The sequence below is a fragment of the Hemitrygon akajei genome, chromosome 4 (genome assembly GCF_048418815.1).
Source record: "Hemitrygon akajei chromosome 4, sHemAka1.3, whole genome shotgun sequence".
NCBI classification, from domain to species: Eukaryota; Metazoa; Chordata; class Chondrichthyes; order Myliobatiformes; family Dasyatidae; genus Hemitrygon; species Hemitrygon akajei.
Genome location: NC_133127.1, coordinates 101,059,894 through 101,084,190, shown reverse-complemented (window position 1 = coordinate 101,084,190; position 24,297 = coordinate 101,059,894). Strand labels below are relative to the sequence as shown.

Sequence of the window (24,297 nt, the reverse complement as noted above, 5' to 3'; positions counted from 1 at the left end):
ACTCATTTGGCCTAATGGCCAAAGGTAAGAATGACGTCATGTTGCGCTCTTTGGAGCAGTACAGTTGTCTTTGTCTATTACTAATTGTGCTCCTTTGTTCTATCACAGCCTGCAGTGTGTCCATTTTGTCTCCTATAACAGAGCTAACAGTCTTTCTAATCAGTATATTGAGTCTGTCTTGATGCCATTGCCCTAGCACAGCACCGCATAGAAGATTGTGCTGGTGACAACAGACTGATAGATCATGTGAGGGGAGAGGCCTGCATACTCCAAAGGACCTCAGTCTCCTCAGGAAGTAGAGGCAACTCCAGCCCTTGTACACAGGTTCTGTGTTGGTGTTCTACTCAAGTCTGTCGTCCAGGTGCCCCCCCCAGTACTTGTAGGTCCTCACCACATCCACATCCTCACCATCAATAGTAACAGGGAGCAGTGCAGGCTTAGTGTTCACTATGTCATGCATTCCTATGAATTAATTGATTTTTATGGTAGTTAAAATTCCCTAAAATTCATGATGGTAATGTCCAGATGTTTAGTGTAAAATGTAACTCTTCCTACACAATGTCCCATGAAGGTTGAAACTTTTACTTTGATGATTTAGATTTTTTTTTCTTCAGTAAAATATTCTCTTTGTTATGATAACATTCTATAAGATTTCTTATGATAGATTTGAAGTTATTACTGTCACCTCATCAGAGTAACACTTTACAGGCTAAGTAGAGTGTAGTTTCACAAATCGCATTTTTAATATGTGATAAAATTAAAGACATACTAAACTTCTGTTGCATGGAGGATAGTAAGAGTGCCGATAAAAACCGACACTTTATTGAACCCGCAAAACAAATGCTGCCATTGTGTGTATATACGTATAAGAAAAAGCCCCGCCCCCAAAATGTACTAAAGTACAATGTAACAGCGAACTTAACCCTTAATAGTGTGGGTGAATTCTGCCTAATGAAATTAAGCAGTCCCTACAACATCTTTGAAATATTTAAACCTTAAATTTAAATAAGACAACAAGTAAATATACAATAAGTTGAGCAGTGTATTAATTTTAAGCAGTATTGTGTGTAAACCCACTAATTGATTGCTATTGCTGTGGGAGTATGCTGTATTAAAAATGAAATGCATTATTCACAACATATTTAAGTGATCAAAATACTTCTATTTTTGTTGCTCTAAATTGTTTCTATATGTCAGTAAGGTCAACTTTTTAGTGGGAAAATTCATGACATCTCTTCTAATCTATCCATTTCTTTCTTTTTTTATTTTAAGAACCACAAGGATAGATGTTTATATACAGTATTTTCCAAGCTTCTGCCTGACAATAATTGCACTGACTGGATTGAAGGGTCAGGAGAACTAGCATGTCCTTTTTTTTTAATTGTTTTCAAATAGTTATAGAATAAATGTGTATGAAAAAAAAGTGTTACCCAGCCCCCCTCCCCTTAACCCCTCCCCCCTAACATTCCTACTAAAAAAAAAAAGAAAGAAAGAAAAAAAAAAGAGGAATGCCTGGATATTGGAGGGTCCCCACATGCTCCATGGAGTTCGTAATAACTTTAGTATATATATTTATTTCTTTCCCCAAGTAACCAATTATTTCATCTTCGGAGCACCTATATATTTAATCCTGTCTTTTGTAAATAAGGGCGCCAAATTTTCAAAAATGTTTCATATTTATCTCTTAAATTATAAGTAATTTTTTCAAGTGGAATACAGCCATAAATTTCGTTCTTCCAACGATCTATACTTAGATATGTATCTGATTTCCAAGTCACTGCAATAGCTTTTTTGGCTACTGCCAATGCAATTTTTATAAATTCTTTCTGATATTTATTCAATTTGGATATCGGTTTTTATCCCTTCAATATTACCTAGTAAAAGTAATATTGGGTTGTGTGGAAGTTGTATTCCAATAATTTGTTCCAATAAAACTCTTAAATTTGTCCAAAAAGGTTGAATTTTAGAGCAAGACCAAGTAGAATGTAAAAAAGTACCAATTTCTTGGTTACATCGGAAACACTGATCAGATAAATTTGGGTTTAATTTATTTATTTTTTGTGGTGTAATATATAGTTGATGTAAAAAATTGTATTGCGCTAATCTTAATCGAACATTTATTGTATTTGTCATACTCTCAAGGCATAGTCTTGACCAGTTTTTTCCTTCAATTTTGATATTCAAATCACTTTCCCATTTTTGTCTTGACTTATGGACTCCTTGTTTAATTGCCTGTTTTTGAATCAAATTATACATACAAGAGATAAATTTTTTAATCTTTCCTTTTTGAATTAAAGTTTCTATTTCATTGGGTTTCGGTAGTAACATTGATTGACCTAACTTTTCTCTTAAATAAGCCCTTAGTTGAAAGTAACAAAAAAGAGTGTTGTTTGATACTTTATATTTATTCTTTAATTGATCAAATGACATTAATATACCTCCTTCAAAACAATCTCCTATATATCTAATCCCTTTTTGAAACCAATTATATAAAAGTTGATTATCCATTGTAAAAGGAATAAGTCTATTTTGAATTAAAGATCTCTTTGCTAATAAGGATTTCTTTGTCTCATCGTCAACATTGATCTTATTCCATAAATCAATCAAATGTTTTAATATAGGAGATTCTTTCTTTTCCTGTATCCATTTAGATTCACATTTATATATAAAGTCTTCCGGTATGCTTTCTCTTATTTTATCTAGTTCTATTCTGATCCATGCCGGTTTGTCTTTCTCAAAAAAAGATGCAATAAATCTAAGTTGATTTGCTTTATAATAATTCTTAAAATTTGGAAGTTGTAACCCTCCTAGCTCAAATTTCCCATGTCAATTTTTCCAATGATATTCTTGACATCTTACCTTTCCAAAGAAACTTCCTCACATATTTATTCAGCTCTTGAAAAAACTTCTGGGGTAATTGTATTGGTAGTGATTGAAATAAGTATTGTAATCTAGGGAATATATTCATTTTTATGGTATTTACTCTACCTACTAATGTTATTGGTAATACCATCCATTTATCAAGATCTTCTTGAATTTTTTTCAATAGTGGTAAATAATTTAATTTGTATATGTTCTTTATATCATTATCGACTCTTATACCTAAATATTTTATACCATTTGCCGGTCATCTAAATTGGGTTATTGATCGACATTGATTATAGTCTCCTTTAGTAAGAGGTAAAATTTCACTTTTATCCCAATTTATTTTGTAACCTGATACTTTCCCATATTCTTCTAATCTATAGGATAATTTGCACAACGATTGCAATGGGTTTGTTAGATAAAGCAGAACATCATCAGCAAATAAGTTAATCTTGTATTCTTCCTGGTTAACTCTAAAACCCTTAATATCTGGGTCCATTCTAATCAATTCAGCTAATGGCTCTATTGCCAACACAAATAAAGCAGGTGATAATGGACAACCTTGCCTAGTTGACCTTGTTAACTGAAATGGTGTTGAAATTTGACCATTTGTCACTACTTTAGTTTTGGGATTAGTATTTAAGGTTTTAATCCATTTTATAAAAGATACTCCTAATCCGTATTTTTCCAATACCTTAAATAAAAAATCCCACTCCAATCTATCAAATGCTTTTTTCTGCATCTAAAGCAACTGCCACGCTCATTTCCTCCCTCTTCTGTGCTAAATGAATTATACTAAATAAGCGAGTTACATTATCTGCTGATTGTCTATTTTTAATAAATCCTGTTTGATCCATATGTACTAATTTTGGTAAGCATTTAGATAATCTATTAGATAAGATTTTTGCTATTATTTTATAATCAGTATTTAATAAAGAAATCGGTCTATATGATGGTGGCTTTAAAGGATCTCTATCTTTTTTTGGCAATACTATTAAAAATGGCTGTTGAAAAAGATTCTGGAAGTTTATGCGTTCTTTCCGCTTGGTGTATTAACTCCATAAGAGGAGGAATTAATAAATCTTTAAACTTTTTATAGAATTCAGGCGGAAAACCATCTTCTCCTGGAGATTTATTACTTTGAAGTGATCCTAGGGCTTCTTCGACCTCTTTCAATGTAAAAGGCATATCTAATCCCTTCTGTTCTTCCGTATTTAATTTTGGAAGAGTTATTTGTGATAGAAACCTTTCTATCTTGACATTGTCATTTTGTGATTCTGATTTGTACAACTCAGAGTAAAAATTCTTAAAAGCTTCATTAATTTCTAAAGGTTTTATAAGTAATTTTATTTACTCTTGTTCGAATTGCATTTATTGTTTTTAGAAGTCTGATCTGTTTTAGCTGCCATGCAAGAACTTTATGTGATCTTTCACCTAGTTCATAATATCTTTATTTAGTTCACATAATTGCTTTTTCTGTTCGATATGTTTGGAGGCGTATTATATTGTAACTTCTTGTTAATAAGTTGTCTTCGTTTTTCTTCTGTCATATTTCTTTGGGATTCTTTTTCTAATTTTGTAATCTCTTTTTCCAATTGATCTATCTCTATCATATATTCCTTCTTAATTTTAGAAGTATAACTTATTATCTGACCTCTCAAGTATGCCTTCATTGCTTCCCACACTATAAATTTATCATTAACTGAATGTGAATTTATATCTAAAAAGAACTGAATCTGTTTTTTCATAAAATCACAAAAGTCTTGACGTTTTAATAATATTGAATTAAAATCTCCACCTATAAACTGATTCCTCTTTATCTATCATTATCATTGTCATTATTAAAGGAGAATGATCTGACAATATTCTTGCTTTATATTCCACATTTTTCACTCTATCTTGAATATTCGTTGATAATAGGGAAAAAATCTATCCTTGAATATGTTTTATGTCTATTTGAATAAAATGAATAATCTCTTTCTTTTGGATTAATTCTTCTCCATATATCAATCAGATTTAAGTCTTTCATCAATGATAGAGTTAATTTTACTGCTTTTGATTTTGTAACAACCTTTGTTGATCTATCTAAAACTAGATCTAGACAAAAATTAAAATCTCCACCTATTAATATTTTATCATGTGCATTAGCCAAATTCAAAAAGACCTCCTGTATGAATTTTACATCATTTTCATTTTGTGCATAAATGCTCATAAGGGTCCATAGTTCTGAAAAAAATTGACAGTGTATAATTAGATATCTCCCCCCGCCGAATCAATTAATTGGTTTTGTATTTTAATTGGTAGATTTTGTTAACCAAAATTGCAACTCCTCTCGCCTTTGAATTAATGAAGCTGCAATAACATTTCCAACCCAGTCTCTTTTTAATTTCTGATGTTCTATGTCTGTTAAATGAGTTTCTTGTAAAAAAGCTATATCTGTTTTCATTTTTTTAATATATGTTAAAATTCTTTTTCTTTTTACTGGCCCATTAAGCCCATTAACATTAAAACTTAAAAAATTTAGTAGATTAGTCATTATTTTTTTTATATTACTCCAATCTATAATAATACCTAATCTTTCAACTTTCGTGGTATCCTGGGAAATCTTTATAAAAATCTCCATGTTGCTATGTGTGTCCCCACCAATCATCCAGGCAAAAAGATAGAAGAAAATTAAATATAAAGAAAAAAACAAAATACCCCCCCTACTAATGTTGTGAAAAAAAAAACACAACATTACCCCCCCCTCTGCTGTACGGGTCATGGCAACCGCCATGATTACACACGTGAATCCCGCAGTAACCGATCCAAAGCTCCCCAGCCCCCCCCCCCGCAACACAAAAAAGTATATGTATAAGAAGAGAAAAAAAAATACTATTCTCATTTAGTATTTCTAAAATTTTGCTTTTCTCTTCTATAATATCCATAAATGTCCATCACTTCTGTTCGTTGGGTCTATCTTCATCTTTAATCCATTACGTTTGGAAGCCTCTATGTGTAATTAGCGAATAGATGTAAGTTCTTGTACAAACTCCTCCGCTTTTCGATAATCGGGAAAAAAAATTTTTTCCCTCCTCCAAAAAAATTATCAGTGTTGCTGGATGACGCATTGTAAATTTATAACCCTTTACCCATAAGGCTTTTTTTCACTGGGTTAAATTCCTTCTTTCTCTTCAACAGGTTGTAACTTATATCAGGATAAAAAAGAACTGGTTTCCCTGCTATCATCAATGGCCCGTTTCTATTTTTGGCACTTCGGGCAGTGGCCTTCAGGATCTTTTCTTTGTCTTGGTATCGTAAGCATTTTAATCAAAATTGATCGTGGGTTTTGATCAGCTCGAGGTCTTGGCCTTAAGGATCTATGAGCCCTTTCGATCTCAATTGGATTTTCTCCTTCCATTTCCAATTTTTCAGGGATCCATTTTTGAAAAAAATTTATTGGATCTTCTCCTTCTATATCTTCTTTAAGTCCAACAATTTTAATATTATTTCGTCAACTGAAATTTTCAAGCTTATCAATTTTTTTTCCATAAATTGTTTTCTTTCTGATGCTCAAGCAGCATTTTCATTTTCTATTTTGTCCATTCTTTCAACCAGGTCCCTCCGTTGTAGTTTCCAAGTCCGTAATTCTTTTTTCCATTTTTTCCTGTCTCTTTGTCATTTTATCAAGCATAATCTCCATTTTGGTCATTTTTTTTCCCAGTATTTTTTGATTATTTTTAATTGCTTTTTATGTGTCTAATTTACGCATTATTTGCCTCAAAGTCTTTTCTATATTTCTAGGAGGACTTTTAACTTCTTCTTCATCTGATCCTTCCGAGACATTTGACTCGCCCTCCGATTCGCTATCACTTTCAGTTGCAGTGGTAGCTGGGCTTTGTAGTTTTTGTTGCTCCCGTTTGCGCATGCTCCATCCTTCGCGTTTGCGCAATTCACGATGGCCTTTCCCTTTAGGCCAATGTTGCCGCAGTCTCCTGTTCCGTATCGCCGGTGGTATAATGTACCTGAGACCGCGGTTCCTCGGTAGACGTGGGCCTTGTTCTTGTTCCAACTTGCGTAATCTTCCTGGTATTAGTTTTCTTCATCTTCCTTCTTTGAGGCATAGCTTGACACAATCCGGAGTAGTTTATAAGTAACTTTTAGAAGGTACTGACTAAACTTTTCTTCATTTAGACATTAATTTATTAACTTTTTACGGGAGAGCTGGGTTCCAGCGTCTCGATCCTACGTCATCACGTGACGTCCCCCCAACTAGCATGTCCTTTGACACTATAAAAAACTAAATAGAGATCATTTTTCAGAATCAAAAGAATAAAATACTCAGTAGATCAGGCAGCATATATAGAAAGAGAAATAAAATGTTTGAAGTTGAAGTCCATTTGTCAGAACAGAAACAGAAAGAAAACAAGTTATTTTTAAGTTGTGGAGAGAATGGGAGAGGAATGGATAGGACAAAGGGGATATACCTGAAAGGATGAGTCTGGAGTTGCTTTGGTGGAAAACTGCCTATGAAACTATATGATAGGCAGGTTAAAGGGAGAGGGAGATGGAAATGAAATATGGTAGCTGTGGTGCAAAGCTGTAGGACATATCCAGTCCATGTTAATAGAATGAGAAAATCTGAGCAAACAAAAGCATATAGGTGATCTGCAGGAGAACTTTTCTGAGAGTTCCTTGTATATGGACAGCCACCTGATTCTGATTACAGCTTTAAAGCATATAGGTGATCTACAGGGGAACTTTTCTGAGAGTCCCTTGTATGTGGACTGCCACCTGATTCTGATTACAGCTTTTTGAAGCATCTTGTAAAGTATTATCTGAGACAGTACAGAATGGTACTTAAGATCTATCTTAAGTAGGTCAGCCAGCCTTGCTTTGGCAGTTCACTGCAGAGAATAAATTTCAAAGTACCTTTATTAAGAAAGTATGTATACTCTATATGACCTTGAGATCCATCTAATTACAGGCAGCCATTGAAACAGAAACCCAAAAGAACACACTAAAAAAGACTGTCAAGCACCCAATAGGTAAAAACAGAACAAATCATGTAAACAATAAAAAGTAAGCAAACACTCACAAAAGTGAGTTCACAGCCATGAAGCCAGTCATCACTACAGCTGGTCCAGGGAGCTCGCTAGTTATAGGCCACAACCTCAGTTCTGCGCAGAGACAAGTAAACCTCGCCGAACAGTGAGCTGAACACCAACCTGTGCCTCACCTCCGGCCCTGACACCCTGACCTCTTCAATCAGGCTTGATGCTGAAATCAGCCAAACATTACTTTGTTCCTCACTCTTGAACCTAGACCCTGCTGCTTTGATACGATTCTCGGGCCTGGTCTCTAAAGCATCGATTCAGCCGGTACCTGATCTGGCCTGGCGCTTAAGTCGGTCAAACCTCGGCTGCTCCAGCGACCCCAGGGCATATTGAAAACCTGGACTCCAGCGCCATCACCGTGTGTTCCAACGGCCATGGATTCGATCTCGGCTGCCCCAGTGACCCAAGGCATTTTGAAAATCCGGACTCCAGCACCATCAACACGGGTTCCAACGACCATGGACAGCTTCAAGCGATTGCGCAACCACCGACTGCGACTCCAGCCTTGAACTCCCAGGCCGGGTCTTCACATGCTGCAATTGTGACCCCCGTCTCCCCTTCCCCCACCACCACTATGCAATCCCCTCTCCCTCAGATCCCATCGTCAGCTCCTGGGCCCTCAGAGGCTCCATCTTCCTCTCACCCCCAACCCTTCCCTCTCCACTGACACTACCAGCCTCCCTCCCCCCTCTGATCCCATCTCTCATCCGTGCCGGGTCTTTACCATTCCCTCCGACCTTCAACTCTCTGAGGCAGAATGCTCTGTCCTCATTAAGGGCCTCACCTTTGTCCCCCTTCGCCCACACCTCAGTGAGTTCCGCGTACGCCATGACGCTGAACTCTTCTTCCACTGGCTCCGTCTCCGAGCTTACTTCTTTGACAAGGACTCTCCTACCCCCCACCGATGACCTCTTCTCCCATCTTCAAACCCCTCCTCCTCTTCATGGACACCCCGGTCTGGATCTCTTTATTGCTAATTGCCGACGGGACATCAACTGTCTTGACTTCACCACACCCTGTTCCAATTCCAACCTCACTCCTTCCAAACGCTCTGCTCTCCGCTCCCTCCGCACCAATACCCAACCTCACTATAAAACCTGCTGATAAGAGGGGAGCTGTTGTTGTCTGGCGTACTGACCTCTACCTGGCCGAGGAACAGCGACAACTCTCTGATACCTCCTCTTATTTACCCCTTGATCATGACCCCCACTAAGGAGCACCAGGCCAATGTCTCCTATACCATCACCAACCTTATCAGCTCTGGGGATCTCCCATCCCACTGCCACCAACCTCATAGTTCCCACACCCTGCACTTCCCGTTTCTACCTCCTACCCAAGATCCACAAACCTGCCTGTCCAGGTAGACCTATTGTCTCAGCTTGCTCCTGCCCCACTGAACTCATTTCTGCATACCTGGACACTGTCTTATCCCCCCTTGTTCAATCTTTTCCCACCTATGTTCGTGACACTTCTTATGCTTTGAATTTTTTTCAATGATTTTAAGTTCCCTGGCCCCCACTGTCTTATTTTCACCATGGACGTCCAGTCCCTATATACCTCCATCCCCCACCGAGATGGTCTCGAAGCTCTTCGCTTTTTTTTGGATTCTTAGACCTAACCAATTCCCCTCTACCACCACTCTCCTCCGACTAGCGGAATTAGTTCTCACTCTCAATAATTTCTCCTTTGGCTCCTCCCACTTCCTCCAAACCAAGGGTGTAGCCATGGGCACCCATATGGGTCCCAATTATGCCTGCCTTTTTGTTGGCTTTGTGGAACAACAGTCCATGTTCCAAGGCTATACAGGTATCCATCCCCCTCTTTTCCTTCGCTACATCGACGACTGCATTGGAGCTGCCTCTTGCACACATGCTGAGCTCATCAACTTCATTAACTTTGCCTCTAACTTTCACCCTGCCCTCAAATTTACCTGGTCCATTTCCGACACCTCCGTCCCCTTTCTTGATCTTTCTGTCTCCATCTCTGGAGACGGCCTATCTACTGATATCTACTATAAGCCTACAGACTCTCACAGCTACCTGGACTATTCCTCTTCCCACCCTATCTCTTGCAAAAATGCTATCCCCTTCTCACAATTCCTCCGTCTCCGCCGCATCTGCACTCAGGATGAGGCTTTTCATTCCAGGACGAAGGAGATGTCTTCCTTTTTTAAACAAAGGGGCTTCCCTTCGTCCACCATCAACTCTGCTCTCAAACGCATCTCTCCCATTTCCCGCACATCTGCCCTCACCCCATCCACCCACCACCCCACTCGGGATAGGGTTCCCCCTTGTCTCTGACCTACCATCCTACCAGCCTCCAGGTCCAATGTATAATTCTCCGTAACTTCCGCCACCTCCAACGGGATTCCACTACCAAACACATTTTTCCCTCCCCTCTCCCTTTCTGCTTTTCGCAGGGATCGCTCCCTACGCGACTCCCTTGTCCACTCGTCCCCCCCATCCCTTCCCACCGATCTCCCTCCTGGCATTTATCCTTGTAAACGGAACAAGTGCTAAACCTGCCCTTACACTTCCTCCCTCACCACCAATCAGGGCCCTAGACAGTCCTTCAGGTGAGGCGACACTTCACCTGTGAGTCGGCTGGTGTGGTATACTGCGTCTGGTGCTCCCGGTGTGGCCTTTTATATATTGGTGAGACCCGACGCAGACTGGGAGACCGTTTTTGCTGAACACCTACGCTCGGTCCGCCAGAAAAAGCAGGATCTCCCAGTGGCCACCACATTTTAATTCCATGTCCCATTCCCATTCTGATATGTCTATCCATGGCCTCCTCTACTGTCAAAATGAATCCAAACTCAGGTTGGGGGAACAACACCTTATATACCGGCTGGGTAGCCTCCAACCTGATGGCATGAACATTGACTTCTCTAACTTCCGTTAATGCCCCTCCTCCCCTTCTTACCCCATCCCTGACATATTTAGTTGTTTGCCTGATCTCCATCTCCCTCTGGTGCTCCCCCCCCCTTTCTTTCTCCTGAGGCCTCCCGTCCCATGATCCTTTCCCTTCTCCAACTCTGTATCACTTTCGCCAATCACCTTTCCAGCTCTTAGCTTCATCCCACCCCCCTCCGGTCTTCTCCGATCATTTTGCATTTCCCCCCCTCCCCCCCCCCCCCCCCCCACTACTTTCAAATCTCTTACTATCTTTCCTTTTGGTTAGTCCTGACGAAGGGTCTCGGCCCGAAACATCGACAGTGCTTCTCCCTATAGAGCTGCCTGGCCTGCTGTGTTCCACCGGCATTTTGTGTGTGTTGTTGTAAGGCATCACTATGTTTCACCAGTGGCATCTTAAGTCTAGAAATAAAACTTAGGACTGTGTCATTGCCCATCACCTTTATCTATTTGTTGTAAGAATAGGCTGAAAATTCAAATACTTTTCTTGGCTTTGATGAAGCTGTACCTTCAGCTGCCCCTTGTTTTCCTTAAAATGAGCATTTCCCACTCAGTGTGAATGAAAACCGAACAATAGAGCAGAGTTGTCCTCTTGTGTCAATTGGAAAGAGGTAATGGGTAAGACCAGTGCTGTTCTGCCAGAATACAGTTCCTGCTTTTCTCTTTTGGGCATGAATGATTGTAACTGTAGAAAAGGCAATGAACTAAACTGACCTATAATCCTTGGTAAAAGGTGACATATCAGAAAAGTGGCAGACGTATGAAAGTAAAAACAACAAAATAGTATGTCTGCATCTACTAATGTGATGTTGCTCAGTCCCCCAGAGGGATGGAGATGCATCCTTATCAAATGAGGTGTGAGGCATTCCTTCCCTCCGCTAGCCTGCAGCTCATCCTTGGGCAAGTTGTAGCCACAACACCACACAAAATGCTGGTGGAACACAGCAGGCCAGGCAACATCTATAGGGGAGAAGCACTGTCGACGTTTCGGGCCGAGACCCTTCATCAGGGACTAACTGAAGGGAAAGATACTAAGAGATTTGAAAGTAGTGGGGGGGGAGAGGGGGAAATGCAAAATGATAGGAGAAGACCGAAGGTGGTGGGGTGAAGCTAAGAGCTGGAAAGGTGATTGGCGAAAGTGATACAGAGCTGGAGAAGGGAAAGGATCATGGGACAGGAGGCCCTCGGGAGAAGGGGGGGTGGCGAGCACCAGAGGGGAGATGGAGAACAGGCAGAGTGATGGGCAGAGAGAGAAAAACAAACAACTAATATGTCAGGGATGGGGTAAGAAGGGGAGGAGGGGCATTAATGAATGTTAGAGAAGTCAATGTTCATGCCATCAGGTTGGAGGCTACACAGCTGGTAAAAAAAGGTGTTGTTCCTCCAACCTGAGTGTGGCTTCATCTTGATAGTAGAGGAGGCCACGGATAGACATATCAGAATGGGAATGGGACGTGGAATTAAAATGTGGTGGCCACTGGGAGATCCTGTTTTCTCTCGCGGACTGTGCGTAGGTGTTCAGTGAATCAGTCTCCCAGTCTGCGTCGGGTCTCAGCAATATATAAAAGGCCACACCGGGAGCACCGGACGCAGTATACCACACCAGCCGACTCACAGGTGAAGTGTCGCCTCACCTGGAAGGACTGTCTGGGGCCCTAAATGGTGGTGAGGGAAGAAGTGTAAGGTCACGTGTAGCACTTGATCTGCTTCAAAGGATAAGTGCCAGGACGGAGATTGGTGGGAAGGGATGGGGTGGACGAATGGACAAGGGAGTCGCGTAGGGAGTGATCCTTGCAGAAAGCAGAAAGAGGGGGGAGGGAAAGATGTGCTTGGTAGTGGGATCCTGTTGGAGGGTGGCGGAAGTTACGGAGAATTATACATTGGACCTGGAGGCTGGTGGGGTGGTAGGTGAGGACAAGGGGAACCCTATCCCAAGTGGGGTGGTGGGTGGATGGGGGTGAGGGCAGATGTGCGGGAAATGGGGAGAGATGAGTTTGAGAGCAGCCTTGATGGTGGAAGAGGGGAAGCCCCTTTGTTTAAAAAAGGAAGACATCTCCTTCGTCCCTGGAATGAAAAGCCTCATCCTGAGAGCAGATGTGGTGGAGACGGAGGAATTGTGAGAAGGGGATAGCATTTTTGCAAGAGACAGGGTGGGAAGAGGAATAGTCCAGGTAGCTGTGAGAGTCTTTAGGCTTATAGTAGATATCAGTAGATAGGCCGTCTCCAGAGTTGGAGACAGAAAGATCAAGAAAGGGGACGGAGGTGTCGGAAATGGACCAGGTAAATTTGAGGGCAGGGTGAAAGTTGGAGGCAAAGTTAATGAAGTCAACGAGCTTAGCATGCGTGCAGGAGGCAGCGCCAATGCAGTCGTCGATGTAGTGAAGGTAAAGAGGGGGATGGATACCGGTATAGACTTGGAACAAGGACTGTTCCACAAAGCCGACAAAAAGGCAGGCATAACTGGGACCCATACGGGTGCCCATGGCTACACCCTTGGTTTGGAGGAAGTGGGAGGAGCCAAAGGAGAAATTATTGAGAGTGAGAACTAATTCCACTAGACAGAGGAGAGGGGAATCGGTTATGTCTGGAATCTAAAAAGAAGCGAAGAGCTTTGAGACCGTCCGGGTGGGGGATGGCGGTATATAGGAACTGGACGTCCATGGTGAGAATAAGGCGGTGGGGGCCAGGGAAATTAAAATCATTGAAAAAATTCAAAGCGTGAGAAGTGTCACGAACATAGGTGGGAAGGGATTGAACAAGGGGGGATAGAACAGTGTCCAGGTATGCAGAAATGAGTTCAGTGGGGGCAGGAGCAAGCTAAGACAATAGGTCTACCTGGACAGGCAGGTTTGTGGATCTTGGGTAGGAGGTAGAAATGGGAAGTGCGGGGTGTGGGAACTATGAAGTGATGGCAGTGGATGGGAGATCCCCAGAGCTGATAAGGTTGGTGATGGTATAGGAGACAATGGCCTGGTGCTCCTTAGTGGGGTCATGATCAAGGGGTAAATAAGAGGAGGTATCAGAGAGTTATCGCTGTGCCTCGGCCAGGTAGAGGTCAGTACGCCAGACAACAACAGCTCCCCCCTTATCAGAGGGTTTTATAGTGAGGTTGGGATTGGTGTGGAGGGAGTGGAGAGCAGAGCGTTCGGAAGGAGTTAGGTTGGAATTGGAACAGGGTGTGGTGAAGTCAAGACGGTTGATGTCCCGTCGGCAATTAGCAATAAAGAGATCCAGAGCAGGCAGAAGACCAGAGCGGGGTTTCCATGAAGAGGAGGAGGGTTGAAGACGGGAGAAGGGGTCATCGGTGGGGGTAGGAGAGTCCTTGCCAAAGAAATAAGCTCGGAGATGGAGCCGGCAGAAGAAGTCATGGCGTACACGGAACTCGCTGAGGTGTGGGCGAAGGGGGACAAAGCTGAGGCCCTTACTGAGGACAGAGCGCTCTGCCTCAGAGAGTTGAAGGTTGGAGGGAATGGTGAAGACCCAGCACAGATGGGAGATGGGATCAGAGTGGGAAGGGAGGCTGGTAGTGTCAGTGGAGAGGGAAGGGTGGGGTGAGAGGAAAATGGAGCCTCTATGAGGGCCCAAGAGCTGACGATGGGATCTGAGGGAGAGTGGATGGCAGAGTGGTGGTGGAGGAAGAGGAGCCGGGAGTCACAATCGCAGCACGTGAAGACCTGGCCTGGAGTTCAAGGCTGGAGCCACAGTCGGAGGTTGCGCAATCGCTTTGAAGCTGTCCATGGCCATTGGAACCCGTGTTGATGGTGCTGGAGTCCGGGTTTTCAATATGCCCTGGGTTGCTGGGGCAGCCGAGATCAACGGCCGAGGCCAATCCATGGCCGTTGGAACCCGTGTTGATGGTGCTGGAGACCGGGTTTTCAATATGCCCTGGGTTGCTGAGGCAGCCGAGATCAACGGCCGAGGCCAATCCATGGCCGTTGGAACCCGTGTTGATGGTGCTGGAGACCGGGTGTTCAATATGCCCTGGGTTGCTGGGGCAGCCGAGATCAACGGCCGAGGCCAATCCATGGCCGTTGGAACACGCGTTGATGGTACTGGAGTCCGGGTTTTGAATATGTCCTGGGTTGCTGGGGCAGCCGAGATCGACGGCAGGGCCCGGGGTCGTGATATGAAGTCCGTGCTCTGGGGTCTGCAGATGGAAGATCTTGTGATCCTTGCAGGATGTGATAAAATCAAAGAAACGGCGATTGCACGTGTGAATCTGACAGAGGATGAAATAACGAACAGGTCCATTGCAAACAGAGAAAAAGGTGTCCTGGAGGCGTGGAAGGGATTGTGATAGGGACGCCAGGTACCTTCTCATGGCGGAGAGTGTCGCCCTCAGAGCTCGACGGGAGAAACAACGGGAGACAGAGTCAATTAAATGTGAGTACCTGGGATCCTCAGAAGGTCCAAATTGAGAAGCTCGAAAAATGATCCTGAAGCCAACTGGAGTCAGTTGGCGGTGGAGACACGTTCCAAGGAAGGATATATGGCTGTAATAGCGGGTCTGGGTCAAAATATGATTGAAAAGTTGAAAGGCCTGCTTAGTTCCTGATCAGGATCACATGAAGCTATGGGAGCAAGTGATGCATATCAAGGGTCCTGATTATGCAATTACTGATGCCAAGTAGACAATCTCTGAAGATTCAGTTCATAAACATGAGAAAGTCTACAGATGCTGGAAATCCAAAGCAGCACATACAAAATTTTGGGGGAACATAGCAAGTCAGGCAGGATCAATGGACATGAATAAACAGTTGATATTTCGGGTTGAAACCCTTCTTTGGGACAATACTGTGAAGAGTATTGATCATGGCTGGGTTCATTCATCTTGTAAAGATCCTGCCCTGAAGAAGGCAATGGTGAACCACCTCAGTTGAAAAATCTGCTAAGAACAATCATGGTGAAAAGGCCATGATCGCCTTAGTCATACGACATGGCTCATAAGGATGATGAATACATATAAATTAGCAAACAATTAAAATATAGTCTGTTAAACAATCAATCTAAATTTTAAACAGTTTTGAATCTTGATAGAATTTTTAAGTTAGCTGAAAAGTAATGCAAGGTAGATTCTTCAACAGTTACTAAGATTGTTATGGACTTGTACATTATGCACTGACTGAAAATTGGCTTCTTCAGAGAATTGCTCTCAAAAACACTGAACAGGTGTCTAGATTATTGACAGTTGTTTCTAGACTCAACTAGATTTCACTTTTGTGCACCTAGTAGAGTTTAATGTGTTCCTATTACAAGGTTTACAAGGAAAGCTTAAAAGCCAAACAAGGTAAAGTTTCTACCAGCACTGCTGATGCCCATAACCTTACAGTTGGAATTAGACAAGCTACAACACTTAATTGTCTGGAGCTGCTTCTAATTGAACCATTCTGAGAGGCAGGATCCAAACCAGTTGAAAATAAAATTGTTATAGGAATAAAAATAACATTTCTAAAAATCAAGCCAGGCAATTGTGAAATTTGGATGTTTGCTGAGTAGCAACAACATTGATATGATCATGACAGGCTTCAAATTATTGTATGTGTGTTAAGTGGAATCCATTTCATCATGTGGAATTTACCTTACAGATTCCCTTGTGGTAGTAGAAGGCTTCACTAATCTGATTCATTCATAATTCCAAAGGGAATATGAGCCACAACAGTCAATTTGTGGGCACATTGACAAATTAGTGAGATGTGTTTTGGTAGAATAAACAGTTAGTCACTTTTCCCAGGTTAAAGAGAAGACCTGCTGAATAGAAATCATTATAGAAGTAATAATACAGAGAACTGGACTAACAATTTAGTAGATGACATTAAACAGTGGCAGCTGCTAAACTTGAATTCTGTTTGGAATCCAAAGACTGTCATGGAGTCATAGAATAAAGCACCATGGAAAGATATCCTTAGGCCCAATGAATCTATGCCAGCCAAGATACTCACCTAATTTAGTCCCATTTATCTGCATTCAATTCTCCATCAAAACCTTTCCTATCTGTGTACGAAACAAACTGAGAGTATGGATTGTCTCTAGTGGCTACAAAATTACAGCCATAACAGAAATGTGACTGACAGTAGGGCAGAACTGATACTTTAGGCGTGACAGAGGAGCAGGTAAGTTGCCTCTTTGATAAGAGGGTACCTAACAATAGTGCTTAAAGAGGATATGAAAGAGGATATGTTAGGCATCATCTAACAAGGCCATTTGGGTAGAACTTAAAAATAAGGTTACCTTGGTAGGATTTTATTATTGACCCCCTCCTCAAGTGGGAACTTGTGGAGCAGATGTATTGAGAAATTGCATGTAATAGTGAGAATAGTAGGGTAGAGCTACTTCTGCCACCTCCAACGGGATCCCACCACCAAACACATCTTTCCCTCCCCCTGCTTGCAGAACAAGTGCTACACCTGCCCCTACGCCTCTCCCTCACTACCATTCAGAGCCCTGAACAGTCCTTCCAGGTGAGGTGACACTTCACTTGTGAGTCTGTTGGGGTCATTTACTGTGTTTGGTGCTCCCAATGTAACCTCCTGTACATCAGTGAGATTGGGAGACGGCTGCCAGAAAAAGCAGGATTTCCCAGTGGCCACCCATTTTAATTCCACTTCCCATTCCCATTTCCATATGTCCATTCATGGCCTCTTCCACTGTCATGATGAGGCCACACTTGGGTTGGAGAAACAACATCTTATATTCTGTTTAGTAGTTCCAACCTGATGGCTCTAACATTGGTTTCTCAAACTTCTGGTAATGCCCCCACCCCCCCTTTTTCCCTCTCACACCTTATCTCACCAATCAACTTCCCAGCTGTTTGCTTCATCCCTCCCCCTCCAGGTTTCACCTACCACTTGGTGGTTCTCTCTCTTCTCCCCCCCCCCCCCCCCACCTTTTAAATCTGCTCTTTTTTTTCTCCGGTCCTGCTGAAGAGTTTTGGCCCAAAATGTCGACTGTATTTTTTTCCATAGATGCTGCCTGGCCTGCTTAGTTCCTCCAGCATTTTGTGTGTGTTACTCAGATTTCCAGCATCTATAGATTTTCTCTTGTTTGAGGGTAGAGCTAGTGGGGGTGGGGGGGGGGTTTCAATTTTGTTGTTATCAATTGGACTGGCTGGGCAGAGTTTGTATGGTGTGTCCTTGGCAGTTTTCTCACGTAACATATAGAGGAAGCTACTCTGGAAAGAGCAATACTGGGCCTCCTCTTGGGGAACAAGATGGACAGGTCACTGAATTAGCAACTGGGGAGCACTTTGGGTCCGATGACCACAATTCTATAAACTTTGGAATTAGGTTTGAAACGGTTATGGAAAAAGGATAAAACAGATCCACAGGTTAAGGTCCTGAACTGGAGCATGGCCAACCTCGAGGGTATTAGGTAAGATTGGGTTGACTTGGTGACTTTATTTAAAGCCAAATGACTGTTGGCAAGTGGGAAGCTTTTAAAATATCAAGAGTCCACAGGCTGCATGTTTCTGTTAAGGTAAAGGGTGTACCATGTTTAGGGAATCCTGGCTGATGAGTGATATCAGGAATTTGGTAAGGAAAAAGAAAGAATACATCGAGTTCAGGCACCTGTGTATGAATGAATTCCTTCACAAATATGAAAAGTTTAAGAACGGGCTTAAGAAATCAGGAGGGCAAAAAAAAGGGTATGTGATGTATTTGGCAGGCAGAGTTAAAGATAATCCCAAGAGGTCCTTCAGTTATATTAAAAGCAAATTGATGCTGATGTTACCTTCACTTATGTGGGACAGTATGCTGTTTAGTTAGGGCAGGAGACTGTTGCCAAACAGTTTCTAACTAGTGCCAGTCACGTGCATTTGTGTGGCTTTTAGACGCTACACCGTGCTTAGAGCAAAACAGTTTTTAAGTAGTGTCAGTTGCATGTGCTTGTGTTCAAAAAGCAGTGAATATTGTCTCTGATAGTTGATGAGAAATAAGCAGTTAGACAAGTCAGAACTGTTTTGCTCACAGCAGTTTCAAACATTCAGGCTTGGAGAGGCCTGAAACAGCTGGAAGTGAAAATGGAAAGATTTCATTACTTCAACAATTAGGAATTACAAAGCTTTGGATAATGATTTTGATTGTTACAATGAAAATAGAGGTTTAAAGGATGTAATTGTCGATAGCATTGTATGATGGAATTTCATTATCTACTTTAGGTGTAGGCGCTGATTTTGTTTATTTAGTCAATCAAAGGAGCATGCTAGCATGTACTACTCCGATAACTATTACAAACTAATACAGTTTTACGGTATTGTAACGGTATTGATAGTGTTCTAATTTGTTCTGTATTCCATTTAAATGCCTAATTTGTTACTCAGTTAAACAGTAGTTTGTCTCTTTTATACCTTTTAAACTATTTTCATGAAAGTTCAGCTCATTGGGTCAGCTACTCAATTGGGACAAAGTTTACTGGTCCCAATGTGCCCCGACTATCCGGAATTCACTGTATATAAATAAAAAACAGAAACCCTAGCACCACTAGTCACAGTTCTCGAGTCCGAAAAAGAATCTTCCATCACTCTGTTTCCTACCATGCAACCAATTTTGAATCCAGCTAGCTAGCTCTCCCTTGATCCTATATGATTTAACCTTTCAGATGAGGCTACTATGTAGGACATCTCAAAGGCCATGCTAAAGTCCATATGTGAAATGTGCACCATTCTGCCCTAATATGTCCTCTTGGTTACCTCTCATAAAATTCTTAACTCATTTGTTAGATATAATATTCCACACAGAATGCCATGCTGACCACTGCTAATCAGAACTTGTCTGCACAAATGCCAGTAGATCCTGCCCCTTAGAATCCCCGTGATTAACTTGACCACTACTGAAGGCGGGCTTGCTGGTTTGTAGTTCCCTGGACTGTATTTGCTGCTTTTCTTAAATAACAGTGTAACATTAGCCGGCCTCCGGTCTTCTGGAACTCCACCTGTGGCTAAAGATGGAGCAAGTATTCTGCAATGTTCTCTGCAGATCTTCCTTAGGTTTCCACAAGGTCCAAGGTTATGATTGGTCAGGCCCTGGGGATTAACGAACTTGATGTGCTTTAATGCCATCAAAACCTCCTCCTTGGTAATTCATATGTTAAAGGCTGCTGATATCTCATCATTGGTAATCCCTCAGCATCCATGATATTCTCTGCAAATAGCCATGCAAAATATATTATTGTTAAAGACAAACTAGTTTACTAACATTCTTTAGGGAAAGAAACCTCAATTATTGTAGAAATCAATGTGATTGTTCTGACTGACTGCATCACAGCCTGTATGGAAACGCTTAAACGGAAAATACTGCAAAAAGTAGGGGATATGGCCCAGTCTATCATGGTTAAAGCCCTCCCAACCACTGAGCATATCTACATGAAACACTATCATAGGAATGCACCACCCAGACCATGCTCTTTTCTGGCTGCTGCCATCAGGAAGAAGATACAAGAGCCTTAGGATTTGCTTCACCATGTTCAGGAACAATTATTACCCCTTAGCTTTTGAACCAAAGGGAATAACTTCACTCAACTTCACTTGCCCCATCATTGAAATGTTCCCACAACCTATGGACTCACTTTCAAGGACTCTTCACCCCATGTCCTTGATACCTACCTATCTATCTATCTATCTATCTATTTCTTAGTGTTTCTGCTCTTCGTATTTGCAGTTTGTTGTATTCTGCTCTGTTGTTAAACACCCTAGTTGGTGGTCTTTCATAGATTCTGATATAGTTATTATTCTATAGATTTGTTAAGTATGCCCACAAGAAAATGAATCTCAGGGTTGTATATGGTGACATATATGTACTTTGATAATAAACTTTACTTTTAATTGTGTTAAAACCATGTTTTTTGACCACATACATTGAAATCAGTCATCAGGTTTAATATTTTCCAAACCAGGTGAATGATCAGCTAGAATTTTTTTTATACTTCAGATAAGTAGTACAAGTCTTGATGGGATATTCACCTGTTATTATAGTTCATGGATTTAAGTTTGCAATAGGGTGCACAAAAGTATTCATTAAAATCAAATGTCTTTCCAACGAGGATTCTGAGACGCTTATTCGATTATGACATCCATCTGAGTGTTACAGTATTGGTTTTTATTGTACTTGAAGTGAAACAATCCAGATGCAATAATATTGCTTAATCATATAGAGAAATTATCATAAAAATAATGGACTAATGGAAATAATGGAATGGACATGTATAATTTTATGTATTCAGCTAAAACAAATGCAACGCTTGTTATTTCTTACAACATGTACCTGCCAATCAGCCTGCTAAATTATTTTATTGTGTCATAAAGTTGCTTTTATCTATTTATGTGCAATTGTGTATTTTGACTGAAAATACAGTAATAAAGTGAAGTTAGTGTGAAGTCCCACTGTTCCTCAGCCCAGGATGTATTGAGAAATACCATTGCTGATATGTTTCTCTGTTTTTCTTGCAGTGTCACAGCACATGGCTATGCATAGCCCGCTAGGAAGGCCATCTGGTGTTGGGGTCCTGTGTCATAAATGTGGAAAGTCCTGCAAAGGAGAAGCTCTGCGAGTGCAAGACCAGTTCTTTCACATCAATTGTTTTACCTGCAAAGGTAAAGGAACGTGTAAAGGAACCTTCTAACTTGTTACTTTGCAAACTTTGTCATGTTGAATCTTTCATTCCAGTTCTGAATTTAAACAGCTAATTAGAAACATAGAAAACCTACAGCACAATACAGGCCCTTTGGGCCTGTAATTAACCATTGATCCTATGCACCTTAATCTTCTGGATGAGCCTCCCATGAGGGACATTGTCAAATGCCTAAGATCCACATAGACCACATCCACAGCTCTACCTTCATCATTCACCTTCATGTCCTTGTCAAAAAACTCAAGTTAATAAGACACAACTTGCCCCACACAAATCCATGCTGGCTCTTCCTAATTGGGCCATGGTTTTCTATATGCTCATAAATCTTATCCCCAAGTATTCTCTCCTGCAACTTCTCTAGCGCTGACGTGAGCCTCGCCTATAATTAAGGTCTATAATTTCCAGGATTATCCTTGGTTTCCTATTTGAATAATGGATCAACATGAGCTACTCACTGTTTCTCTTGGATCTCCTGTGGCTAGGATGGACCCAAAAATATTGGTCAAGGTCCCAGCAATCTCTTTGCTTGCCTCTCATCAGGCCCTGAGGACTTATCCACATTAATGCTCTTCAAGAGACTCAACACTACCTCCTCCTTTACTTAGCAATGCTGTCACACATTGATACTCTCAGTACTAATCTCCCTACCCTTCACGTCTTTCTTTTAGGTAAATACTGATGTAAAGTACTCATTAAAGACCTCCCCCACATCCTTCACATCCAAGCAAATGTTTCCCCCTTTATCCTTGAGTGGTCCTAACCTCTCCCTAGCTATCCTCTTGCTCCTGATGTACAGTACATATAGAATGCCTTGGGATTCTCTTTAATTTTACTTGCCAGTGGCATTTCATGGCCCTTCCTGGCTTTTCCAATTCCCTTCTCTGAGTTCTTTTTCGGTTTCTTTATAATCCTCCAGGACATTGTTTACTTATATCTTCCTAAGCTGTACATACTTTTTCTTCTTGACTAAGTTCATCACCTATTTCAACATCCTTGGCATGCTTACTGACCATTTCATATCTGCCCTGTACTTTGTGCAGTTGGTCTTTAAATACCCTCCACATGTTGGCTGTGGACTTGCCCCAAAACAGCTGTTCCCAATTAACTCCCCCTAGATCCTGCATAATACTTTCATAATTTCCCTGCTCCAGTTTAAATACTATCCTGCAAAGTCCATGCTTATCCTTATCTGTAGCTACTTTAAAACTTAGGGATATGCAGCCACTATTCCTAAACTGCTCACCCACTGAAAGGGCAGTCATACAGCCAGGCTCATTACCCAACACCAGATCCAGTACAGCTCCTTTTCTTGGTGGACAATTTACATACTGATTTACGAACCTCTCCTGGATGCACTTAACAAATTCTGCCCCATCTAAACCACTTACACAAAGAAGATCCCAGTCTCTATTAGAGAAGCTGAAGTCCCCCATGGCAACAACCCAATTGTTTTTACACCTTTCCCTAATCTCCCTGTATATCCTCAGTATCTTTGTTGTTATTGGGATAATTGCACCACCTTGTTTTTGAGTTCTACCCATATAGACTCAGTAGGCAAGCTGTCCATTATGTTCCCTTTGACTGTAGCTGTGATATTGTCCCTCATTAGTAATGTAACTCAGCTCACCTCTTTTACTTTCCTCTCTACCTTTTATGAAGCTTCAAAACTCTGGGACATTAAGTACACATTCTTATCCCTCTCTCAGCCAAGTCTCTGTAATGACCAGAACATCATCGTTCTATGTACTGATCCATGCTCTAAGTTCATCACCTTTGTCCATAATACTCCTAACATTAAAGTACACACTCTTCAAACAGTTCCAGCCTATTGTACCTATTACTTTGCTCCTGCTTGTTTTTACTGACCCTCACATCTATTTTGCTCTGCATTCCTCCCCTTTCTGGCCTGGTGCCATCCCTCTGCCAAATTGTGAGCAGAGAAGCTAATTGGGATAAGGTAGCGGAAGAAATCATGCTGTATGCTTGGATAACATTGTTTTCTTTACTGTTTTTGAGTGTGAGCGCTGTGACATGTGGCTGGGAGGCTTACAGCACTGCTGAATTAATATGGTAAAGTGAAGAATACAAATACACTATGACAGCTAGTTCTTGGATATGGTGGACGATAAAATTATGAGTTTCTGGTGATTAATTGAGCTGCATGAATATGACACTGAAAGTGCATTCACTGACCTAGACAAGGCAAAGTGACCTTGAAGCTTCAATTTAGGTACTCAGAGCTGGAAGCCTTGTGTTCTTTTTTACTTCTGGTGCACTTTCACAGGGTGACAGGGCAGCTCCATCCTACTAATACAAGGCAGTTCTCCTACTTCCAGTTGCTCCACCAAAATCTCCAGCTGACAGAAAATCTGGGTCCTCATTCTCATCTATGTTCAGTAGTTCGTTTCTACTTTTTCCACGTTAGAACTGGTACCCAGTGGGCTCAAGCAACTGTATGTTTCCATTTTTTTTTTAAAGTCAGAAAGCATTGTATACTACCTTGAGATTCATATTCTTGCAGACAGTTACAATTAAATAAAGAAATATACTAAACTTATGAAAACTATATATAAACAAAGACTGATAAGCAACCAATGTGCAAAAGAAAACAAATCGTGCAAGTGAAACAAACATAAATAAATAAATGCATAAAAACATGCATAAATAATTAATTAATGCAGAGAACATGAGTTGTAGAATCCTAAAAGTTGAGTCTGTAGGTTGTGGAATCAGTTCAGATTTGAGGTGAGTGAAGTTATCCACTCTGATTCACGAGTTTGATGTTTGTCAGCAAACAG

General features: G+C 41.3%; 1 protein-coding gene across 1 annotated transcript in view; it reads left to right on the top strand.

Moving 5' to 3' along the window:
* ablim2 (actin binding LIM protein family, member 2) overlaps positions 1-24,297 on the top strand; it is a 381,429-nt gene that overhangs the window by 77,174 nt on the left and 279,958 nt on the right. The window contains exon 2 of the mRNA XM_073043109.1: positions 21,318-21,461. Within this exon, the coding sequence (XP_072899210.1) occupies positions 21,318-21,461 (144 nt within the window). The remainder of the gene's footprint in view (positions 1-21,317; positions 21,462-24,297) is intronic.